The sequence below is a fragment of the Chaetodon auriga genome, chromosome 21, assembly GCF_051107435.1.
Source record: "Chaetodon auriga isolate fChaAug3 chromosome 21, fChaAug3.hap1, whole genome shotgun sequence".
NCBI classification, from domain to species: domain Eukaryota; kingdom Metazoa; phylum Chordata; class Actinopteri; order Chaetodontiformes; family Chaetodontidae; genus Chaetodon; species Chaetodon auriga.
The window spans coordinates 15,623,302-15,633,999 of record NC_135094.1 but is presented as its reverse complement, the minus strand read 5'-3'; the positions used below and the strand labels follow the sequence as shown (position 1 = coordinate 15,633,999).

Sequence of the window (10,698 nt, the reverse complement as noted above, 5' to 3'; positions counted from 1 at the left end):
GCATCCTAAAGCATACCCTGCAGAGTCATCCATTTTATTATAAATGCGACCATAATTTACAAAATGAACATTGTGCTGCACTGAAGAAGACCTGAGGCCGACAGTGACAGCGCGTATGTAAACCCAGTAGACTTTGGTGCAGTTACACACTGTGACCCCTGAGGATGGTGCATGGTCGTCTCCGCACGCTAAACCATCATGACTGTACATAACAATCAATTCCAAGCACTTCAAGGCAGAGAAGAAACTCAGATTTGCAATATTTTGCAAAGACCTCCGTGTGAAAGTATATTCCGTGGCTTTTACAAACTGGGATGTCAGCACACCTAACGGTGCCTCGTTTCAACTGGGCGTCTTCTCCGCATCTTGAAGGCAGGGTTCAAAGAGCGGAGTCTTTATTTCATCGCGATAGTTTCAGAGTAAAAAGGGCGTTAACCTTCCAACCCAGCGGAGTTGCTGTTTCGAATAATTTAACGCCACAAACATCTCCTCAGTGTTTTCCTGTGAGTCCTGTACCGTATCAGACACTTCAGACTGTAAGTTTGTATTTTAATTAGCAGCCGGTTATCTGCGAACGGTAACACGACAAACCTGCTAGTTGCCAGTTTATTAACTTAGCAGTTTTATTAGCTGTTAGCCTGCTAGCGTTGATTCCCTGATTGTCTACCCCAACGCGGGACTATCCCCGGTCGGCACTCTCCCGCTAGCCAGACTATCGAGCCCACCGACATATAACGGAGCTAGTTATCTTTTTTTATGTTAGTTTTTTGTTACGTACAAGTGTATTTGACATATAATTAGTGACATATTGTTTCAAATACACCTACAGTATGACCATTAGCCTATGAATTGACTTTGTCGTTACGTTTTAACAAGTGGTGGATAAATCCTCTTTCCGTTTCCGGTCAGTTAACGTCACATCACAGATACTCTTGAGTTCGCCATGCCTCTGGTTTGGTAGTACGATGTACTGTATCCTTCGTTCAGTATCTGTGGTAGTAGTTGTAGTAGTAGTAGTAGTAGTAGTTGTTGTTGTTGTTGTTGTAGGCCTAGTAATCAGGCAATGGCATACTCCGCCGTCGTTTTATCCAGTAGTGTTATTCTTACTGGAGTGGTGTTAAGAAATAATACGTGTGCCAATACATAATATATGCTATAAATGACACGAATACGTGAAATATAATCAGGGGGCAGTGTATATATATGATAATACGTGAAATATAATCCGGCGGGATAGATCGTCTAAACCACCTGGGGCTACGCGTCCGTGAGCGAACTCAGTTGGGAGTCTCCGTCTATCTACCCTAGCGTTAGCTGTTTTACTTTCGCCTGCTGTAACGTAGAGACGTCGGGTTTTTATCCTTCCCACCAGCTCGACCTCATTAGTGCTCATGTTATTGTGTCACATTTTCCATGAGACTCGGTTTCTGGTTCAGCAGGCCTTGTCTCAGCGAAGCTCCTCACTTTTCTACAGCTGCACCAAAACTAGCTAAACTCTACATCTGATGCTAGGTGTTGGCTAACGTCAGTAGGTAGAGCTTGCCCATAAGGTAAAAACCCAGGTCCACCTTTTAGGATTAATGAATCTTGACTAGCATCTCCGCAATTTAGCCACCACAGTCAGTTAGCTGTAGTTCATGTCAGGTCTGTACTGTACCAAGTACTGCATTTAAACACGTTTTGCTCTCACAGTGATGCCCCTGTGTTTTGTTTCTCCAGCTTCTTACCAGTCAGCCATGGCTGCTCAGTGTGTGACCAAGGTGGAGCTGACTGTGTCCTGTGAGAATCTCCTGGACAAAGATATCGGCTCCAAATCTGATCCTCTGTGTGTCCTGTTAATGAGCAGCTCTGATTCCCAGTGGTATGAGGTCAGTAGGGTGGCTGGGTCATTTAATGTCAGAGCACCTATAGGTTTACGGTTGATGGCAAAGCTGGTTGATTTAATTTGGTCTGAATGTCAGTCATTGTTCCTGAAGTACATTTATTTTGAAAGGCAAAATCCTTCTGTGCTCTGAGAAACTTATGGGGGATAATAAGAATAATAGAGGTGTGGTGAGTCATGTCACAGACACTCTTTCTAGAGAAAATGTCAGAGCAGCCTTATTAATCATTAACCCCCTGATGGAAATGTCAGTGTTGTGTAAACCAGCAATCACATCATCTCCATTTCCTCTTTCATCAGCGCAAGTGTGCCAATGCATAGCTTCCTATAAGGTTGTGACAGTCTACAGCAATACTGCTTCTGAGACTTGGGGATCTCTTGAAATGTGTGCATGAAACTCAAACAGTCTAATCTTTCCCAACAGGTCGCACGCACAGAGAAAGTCCAGAATTGCCTCTGCCCGAAGTTTGCAAAAAAGTTTGTCCTCGACTACTACTTTGAGATAGTGCAGAAGTTGAGGTTTGGGATTTATGACATCGACAACAAAACTGTTGACCTGAGTGACGATGACTTCCTGGGGCAACTGGAGTGCACCATGGGCCAGGTAAGGCATTCCTCTCTTCTCCCGGAAGGATACGACACAGCATTCACAACACTTGTTCGGACAAGGCCGTCCTTAAGCCGATAATTCATAAATCCCCCCGTCAGTGTTTGACTTCAAGGTGTGTGCTTAAAGTTTCAATGCCTTTCTTTTAATTTCACCGAGCAGTTTTTAAAGCTTTGGTCTACACTTCCCCGCTGTTTCACAAAGGACACGTGCTGTGGTGTAATATCATACCACTGTTTTACTATGTTGGAGATGAGGAGTGAACATCCCTGATAAACAGTTGCTGTGTAGACTCTCTCGGTGTAATCTGACCCCAGATGTTTATGCTGCCGGATTGTTTTGCATGTTTTTTTTTATCTTGCAGTCTGAAGCCTGTTGTATTGTACTCACCCACTGCTCTGCAGCATGAGTTGATTTGTTCTGGTGCTTTTACTGTGGCTGCTTCTTCTTTATGTTTTTTTACTTGTCTTTTAGGTTGTGTCCAGCAAAAAACTGACCCGACCACTTGTCTTGAAGAACAAATCCCCTGCGGGCAAAGGGACCATCACAGTGAGTGGCTGAGAGAGCTGGACAGAAATGTTGCAGTGCTGTTTGACTACATTCATGTTTTTCCTTTGTTTATTTATTTTTCCTCTGTTCTCCTGTAGATCAGTGCAGAAGAAATCAAAGATAACAGGGCGGTGAATTTTGAAGTTGAAGCAAGGAAACTGGACAACAAGGTACAAGCGATTCTAGTCAGGTTCATTTTTAGATATGCGGGTGCATTTTACGTATTGGTGGGATTCATTCCTTTCTTCATTCACAGGATTTCTTCGGGAAGTCCGACCCTTACCTGGAGTTCTACAAGCAGACAGAAACTGGATGGCAGCTGGCTCACAGGACGGAGGTAAATATACTCATGCAAATGACAGTGCTGCTACTGGCTGTTTATAAACTGGAAAGAAAGCTACAATTTACGTTAAGTATTGTAATATTAACCTGTAATTTCTGTCCTCTCATAACAAAATGGTCCCTTTCCTAGAAGGAGTTAAGAAAACTGTTGGTAGATGAACAGTTTAATTTTCACTCAACCATCTGTGAAAGGAGAAAAACAGATATCTCAGCTGTGTTTCATCACAGCCTTTGAGATAACGTGTGTTGGGCTATACTCCCTTCTGTCCAATCAAAGTCATAATAAAGTTAGAATATGTTTCCCACCCAGCAGTAGATTCTGTAAAGCTCTTCCTGTACTCCCCTGAGAGTGGTGTCTCATCAGCAACTGATACAGAATAAAAACAAAACCTCAAAAACGGATGTGGTGACAGTGATCACAGAAATCACCTAAGCAGTAACTTGAGCCATATCCTGAGCACACGGTCACACTGAGCCAGACAGCTGCTACACAGCACACTGACTCTGAATATCAGCCCGCATTAACATCCTTGCTAAAGTCTCCTTATCATCTCACTTACAAACATAGACACACGTCTTTTCCTGCACCATAGCGACCAAACAAACATTAACCAGTGAAAAGTGCACTGCTGACATCAGTTTGCAGGCTTGAGAGCAAATTATCTGCTCAGCTGCAGGACATTAAACAGCAGGTAAACATACCTGCAAATGTCACCTCTGTGTGGGTAAGTGCTGGTGCTCCTTACTCTGAACACGCTGTCTGCTCATGACATGCTGGCTACAGCACCATTTTGTTTACTTTGACTTTGGTTTCCCTGCCGGGTCTCAGCCTGACAGCGGCTGCCAGTCAAATACAGACATGACTTCAGCCGACTGAGATGAGAAGAAGCATTTCTGATATTTCTCAATAACCCTTTTTTTCCTTCTTAATAATGCAAGCTAATAACAATACTTTGAAAAAGAAGTTGACATTAGACTTTAAGCTTTGCTTTGATATAAATTTGTTCATGAGTGTTTTGCTCTTGTATAATCTTCTTTAATTGTGTCCTCAGGTGGTGAAGAACAACCTGAATCCAACATGGAGACCCTTTCGAATCCCCCTGCAGTCTCTCTGTGGAGGCGACATGGATAAACCTATAAAGGTACTCGTAATACTTTCATCATTTTTTATTTGCAAATCTGAAATGTGTCTGTTTAAACTGCTGCCTCACCTGCACTGGCACTGCTTGTTTTAGTTTGATGTCAGTGGCATTATGTATATTCCCGGTCATGGCATAATACAACCTTTTCTGAAGGTGTAAATGGTTTTCAGAGCAAAATTTTGTGGGCTCGCTGCTATTTCAAAAGATATTAACCGATTAGACTGTATGTAGTGCTAGCTTGATGATATATATTTTTTCAACTTCTGAAGCGAACATGTCAGGAAGGAAGCAGTTTCCGACTGTACAGTACAAGTGAGTTACCCAGCGCATTACGTTGTGTGTCTTTTTTTCATCTTCCCGTCACTTTATGGGTGAAGTGTGTGAGTGGAGTAGATTGGGGAAAAATACAAGACCTCACCTCAGCAGGGTCTCTAGACGTCCAGGATTCCTTCATCCAGCTTGTTCCTGCCATAAAAACGCATTCATCTGAAACTACTCATACTCCTGTTTTAGTGGTTTTACTGTTAGCCTCTGTTTCATACGCTAGTAAGACAAGTAGTTGTGTTTTGAATCTCACTTTTGCACGTTTTTGTTTCTTCTGGGTTCTACACCTCCAGTTTTCCAATAAACTTAAAGGGCCAGTTCACTCAAATACAACAAAACCTCTCTCACTTACCACTTGTCTTGAAGATAGTTTTGGTTTTATTTGCCCAGATTTCTGTAATCTGTCTCCGGCTGAATACAGTGGGAAAGAGGGGGGGGGGGGGTACTTTAGATAATGTACAGATCATATTACATTGGGACGTTGCTTTAAAAGCGGTTCACAGTGACATCTGCAACATTTTTTAAAAATGTAGTTTGGGTGAACTCATCCTTTAGTTGTATTTATGTTCTGTGTATGAAGGATTAACTTGTTTTTGTTTAGGTTTTTTTTTGCTTCTCACATCACTTTGTGTTTTTACCTGTTGCCAGGTTGAGTGTTACGACCATGACAACGATGGCTCCCACGATCTCATTGGAATCTTTGAGACTACAATGACACGCCTCAAAGAGGCATCACGAACATCTCCGGTATGTGTTTACATTGTTTGGATGTAACAACAAAGAGCCTCGACCAGCTTGAGGCTGCTCATGCTACTTAAGTGTTGTGTTTCTGTAACTAAAGGGGGTTTTGGTGGTGGTCAAATCACTTTGAATTAGTAAAATGTAAAATTCCAACACACTACTTTAGTTTTTCTGGTCCTCTGGCACTGACATGGACACCCATGCTGTTGTGTTTTGTCCTCAGGCTGAGTTTGAATGTGTCAACAGTAAAAAGAAACAGAAGAAGAAGGGCTACAAGAACTCTGGTGTTGTGAGCGTGAAGCAGTGCCAGGTGATGTACCGTTCGTTTTTTGTATCTTGAATGTGTTCACCGGTTTGATTAAAGCATGGATTCAGATTAGACGTTCTCCAATACTCTCTTGTAGGTGGTGAAAGAATATACCTTCCTGGATTATGTTATGGGAGGCTGTCAGATCAACTTCACTGTAAGCTCTGGCTTCTTTAGTACTGCCTGTTTTTATTCATTTGTATTATTGGGTCACTAATGAGCCCAATGATACGTGTATCTGTTATTTCCATGCATGACCTGCATGTCTGCTGGCACCCTGAATGTTGTGGCAGGTGGCCGTTGACTTCACAGGCTCCAACGGGGATCCCAGGTCTCCTCAGTCTCTGCATTACATCAGTCCTCAGGGTGTTAACGAGTACCTCTCTGCTATCTGGTCCGTCGGCAATGTCATCCAGGACTATGACAGGTGTGTGTGACGCACAAAACACAGTCTAGTACATTCAAAACTTCATATTGAGATTTGTCATTTGTGAAAATGAGTGCCAACCTTTTTCTCACTGTCAGAGATGTCCTGATGATAGAAGTAGTATGATCATAACCCCCATCCAGCTGTGATGGTGAAAGCATGAACTTTGTGGTGACACTAGCTGGAATGGTTTGCGTCAAAATGACAAAATCTGTCACTTATGTGCTTGTTGCTTGTTCCTCCTGTGTAGCGACAAGATGTTTCCCGCCTTTGGCTTTGGAGCCCAAATTCCCCCCACATGGCAGGTAAGACCACAAACACATGCAACACATAAGACTGTTGTTTTCATGGAGTTTGAATCCGATGGAAATGTTTTATGGTGGTTTGGCACAAGACCTGATATCTGATGGAATTGTGCTTTACTCTTAACAGGTTTCCCACGAGTTTCCTCTCAATTTCAACCCAGCAAATCCATTTTGTGCAGGTATGTTTTCAGTTAGTCGCACTGTAGGTGAACTGAGACATGCAGATTTTCAGACAGGCTGAAACAGATTTTTTTTTTTTTTTTTTTGTGTGTGTGTGTGTGTGTGTGTACTAGGCGTTGAAGGTGTGGTGGAGGCCTACAGGACGTGTCTGCCCCAGGTCAAACTCTATGGTCCCACCAACTTCTCCCCTATCATCAACCATGTAGCCTGCTTTGCTAAACAGGCCCTCCAGCAGACCACTGCAGCAGTGAGTATCGACCTGTTCAGAGCCAGGCTCACAGCACTACATGCACAGAGAGACTCATGTTTAACAGATCAAGCAGATCTCCACCCATGAATGTCAGACAAAGGAATCTGGTTTGCAGTTCATTTGGTGCGTGCGTGTCATTTCCATGCATGTCAGTACTCATTTCCTAATTCTTTCTACATAATTTTCATAATGGAGCAGGATTTGATCATAGCTTGATCCAAAGCGGCAGGAGGTCTAGGATAATACCACAGACCGTGTTGGGCTGGTATGCTTCATATCTCTCTCCATCTGCAGCAATACTATGTGCTGCTCATCATCACTGACGGAGTGATCACGGACATGGATGAGACACGCAATGCCATCGTCAATGCCTCCCGTCTGCCTATGTCAATCATCATTGTCGGGGTAGGCGGGGCGGACTTCAGTGCCATGGAGTTCCTGGATGGAGACGATGGATGCCTGCGTTCTCGGACTGGCGAGGCTGCCACGCGGGACATAGTCCAGTTTGTGCCATTCAGGAAGTTTCAAAATGTAAGTCACAGTTAGAACATTAGACACCTTTTTCTATTACTCACTGCTTTAGGTGCATGCTAATCATGTTTGCTGTTATTTCAGCTGATTTTCCTCAAGAAGGCAACTCATTGCCATAAAAACTTCACACATTTCAAGCTTTTCTTTAAACGTTCACTAGGTAGTTTTCATGTTAACAGGCTTCAGCGTCTCAAATCCAAACGTAGCCTTGTCCCCATCCAATGCCAGAATGCGTGCCCAAACACAGGAAGTCCCAGTCCCGGACAGAGATCTCACTTAGCGCACTTGTGTATTTATCTCTTTTCAGGCGCCCAGCCAGGCTCTTGCCCAAAGCGTATTGGCCGAGTTACCGCAGCAAGTGGCCTCCTTCTTCAATTTATTCAAACTGAAGCCTCCACACGATCCCAATCCTTCATAGGGGTACCCCAGATATTTCATAAACCCCACCACCACCATCCTAGCCTTTCCTTGGCCTGTATGAATAACTGCCTCGCATGTAGTGACTGCTATCATCATTTTTTAACTCTGTCTTCCTTCTAACTTTTCCAACTCTGTGATCTGATTTTCCCTTTATACTGATGTTATTGTTTCGTTTGGTATTTCACAAATTCTAATTGCTACTTAGCCAAATGCAGACCGCAAGATATTTTGAACATAGCTTCAGTAAACGCATGATATTTTTATATATTTACAACAGTATGGTGTGAGTCACCTGCCCTCTTTCTAGACTCATTACACAATCCAAACTCAGTTGGTATGGCTGGTTGGTAAACAAAATGTTGCATGCCACAATGAGCACAAGCTCATGAGAAAAGTCTTTGTGTAGGGTCATGTTTTGTTCTGTAGTCACCTAGTGTCAACAGTCTGTCATCACCACTTCAATGAATTGTGAATTGTTTTGAAGCTAGACAAAAAGAGGAAAGGAGGCATCATCCTGGTTCCCTTGACTAAAGCCAATAGGATTTTTCCATTTGATTTTGAAGCTTAAATGCAGTCGCCAGAAAAGCTAACTACACTACGGCTGCATGACTTCAACATCACCACCACCAAGCTTCCTGCTACGCTAAACGTCACGCGCTTTAATATAAACTGATAAATGTACAAGTTGGAAAGTTTCAATATAATTTAGCACCCACCTTATTTAGGACACGAAAAAGATTCAAAATTCTATTTACTGATGTATTGTTGTGTTGTACCACAAAAATGTAAAAACCTCTTAAGCTTGTGTCAATCACAGACCTCAGTTCAGGCATGTAGCCAAACACACACTGACCTCGAGACAAGGGAACCGGAAGTGCAACAATGCTTCCTGATTTCCAGGTTTCAGGGCTCATTACTGCTGCACTCTGTCGCTGTCACCGCTCGCTCCATCTGTAAAGCACACGCAGCTCCTCTAGAGTTTGCCAGAAAAAGTCGCATTGTGACAAAATGAAGTGAAAAGCAAAGATCAATGAAATTTAAAAGGGTGGAATTTTCCTTTTTAACCTTCTTCATCTCCATTAACCTTCTTCATCTCATTCACATCCCATTCATTTTCAATCCACAGTGATGATGATCACATATCATTTACAATACAAAATGGACATTTGTTTCTCCTCTTTACTGTTTCATACTTAAACTGATCCCTTTTGTACTCCAGGCTCCTCGAGAAGCGCTGGCTAAGAGCGTGTTGGCAGAAGTTCCAGGTCAGCTGGTGCAGTTTTTCAATACCATGAAGCTGAGTCCACCCAACTCCAACAATCCTACACCAAACCCTTCAGGGACCATTTGATACTGCAATGAAGAAACCAGACACACAGCTTCATCTCATCACGCAATCAGACAAATGTCCTTCCTACTCTTGCCTAACTCGACCCTTTTATACCAGCATACAGCTTTGCCAACTATAAACGCCCCAGCCACTCTCATCACACATTAGCAGTGTCAAAATAGAGCCAGCTGTTGTTAGATTAGTATCCATGTGTATTCATAGTCATTCCATTATTTTGAAAGAATAAGTTGTTCGGCACTCTTGCGCTCTTAAACAGCTCCAGGATACCTGGCTACCTCATGCAAAACATCATTCTCATTACAGAAGCACTGCACTTGATTTAAACTAGCCTGCATCAGAAGAGTGCAATTTCCATTCCCCTTCCACCGCCTCCCAAATATACGATGTCCTCAGATATGTCTTGATAGCCTCAGAGAACAAGCTGCAGTACGACTAGTAGCATAATTATGTATTTATAACCTAGTGGCTTTGCAGCTGCTGCTATTCTGGCACATATATTTGCATTCATGTTTATTGTTGCCCATGCGTCCCCCATGCACTTTCCAAAAATAACGTCATGCACTACAAAGGCCAGGGATTTACTTATTTTGTGTGTGGGTGACAAAACCGTGTAAACCCAGCGCTGTTTGTACCTTTAAGGTTGAATCTGAAATCAGAATGTGGTCTCCTCATAGATTTGGTTGTGCTGTGCCAATCCTGTCACTCTCACTGTGTTTGGAAGTTCACTGTGGTCCACCATTGTGGCAGTTCCTTTGGGTTGCTTTGCCTCCGCATATAGATAACAAAGACATCAGGGAGTTCCCTAGATGGTAATGATTTTGTTTTTATTCTTTTTTTTTTCCAGTGATATGGGCATTGGCTTTTTATTTAGTCTAGGTTTCATTGCTGTCTGGGAAACTGGCTCGTGTAGTGATAATATATATCAGTATTAAACATGCTGGCTCAGTAGAAACTAGATACAATTTTGCTTATCAAAATCTATGCATGTTTATTTCATGTATGTCTGTTTCTGTTGTGATGTATTAATTGTTTTTATATGGTTGTACGATGAGAGCTATAAAGCATCTATCATGTAGTGTTCTAGCTTTAGTACTCCAACAGAAATGGGGAATGTGCCTTAGTGTGAACGTACACAAAGTGCATCAATCTTGCCAATAAAGTACCTCTAATTCAATACAAATTGAACATTTTTTTAACACGTTTAGCAGTTCGACAGCCCCGTCGACGTTTGAGTGGTACTTGTTTTAAAATGTCACAGTATTGTAGGACAGTGGGAAGTTGTAGAAAGATGTCGGCACTCCTTGTTCTGCTGGCTGTGAGTTTAAGTGCATTTAAAACTT

The 10,698-nt window shown here is 42.6% G+C and overlaps 1 protein-coding gene across 3 annotated transcripts; it reads left to right on the top strand.

Moving 5' to 3' along the window:
• The first annotated feature begins 405 nt into the window (after positions 1-405).
• Positions 406-10,535, top strand: LOC143339836 (copine-3-like). 3 transcript variants are annotated; one of them, XM_076761334.1, is made up of 17 exons: positions 406-536; positions 1,720-1,868; positions 2,307-2,486; positions 2,964-3,038; positions 3,137-3,208; positions 3,295-3,375; positions 4,433-4,522; positions 5,495-5,593; positions 5,811-5,897; positions 5,992-6,051; positions 6,188-6,321; positions 6,572-6,626; positions 6,754-6,805; positions 6,920-7,053; positions 7,351-7,587; positions 7,895-8,007; positions 9,227-10,535. In XM_076761334.1, exons 2-16 carry the CDS (start codon positions 1,737-1,739, stop codon positions 8,003-8,005), a joined length of 1,599 nt encoding a protein of 532 aa, XP_076617449.1. In that variant the 5' UTR covers positions 406-536; positions 1,720-1,736; the 3' UTR covers positions 8,006-8,007; positions 9,227-10,535. The 3 variants fall into 3 exon arrangements, with proteins under 3 accessions (XP_076617449.1, XP_076617447.1, XP_076617448.1); XM_076761332.1 differs by lacking the exon at positions 7,895-8,007 and having other exon boundaries at positions 418-536; XM_076761333.1 differs by lacking the exon at positions 7,895-8,007 and having other exon boundaries at positions 438-503.
• The last annotated feature ends 163 nt before the right edge of the window (positions 10,536-10,698 follow it).

Coding starts and splice junctions, on each gene's coding strand:
- LOC143339836 (XM_076761332.1), top strand. CDS start 1,737: ATGGCTGCTCAGTGTGTGACCAAGGTGGAGCTGACTGTGTCCTGTGAG. Junction 2,487..2,963: donor TGGAGTGCACCATGGGCCAG/GTAAGGCATTCC, acceptor CTTGTCTTTTAG/GTTGTGTCCAGCAAAAAACT. Junction 6,052..6,187: donor GCTGTCAGATCAACTTCACT/GTAAGCTCTGGC, acceptor ATGTTGTGGCAG/GTGGCCGTTGACTTCACAGG.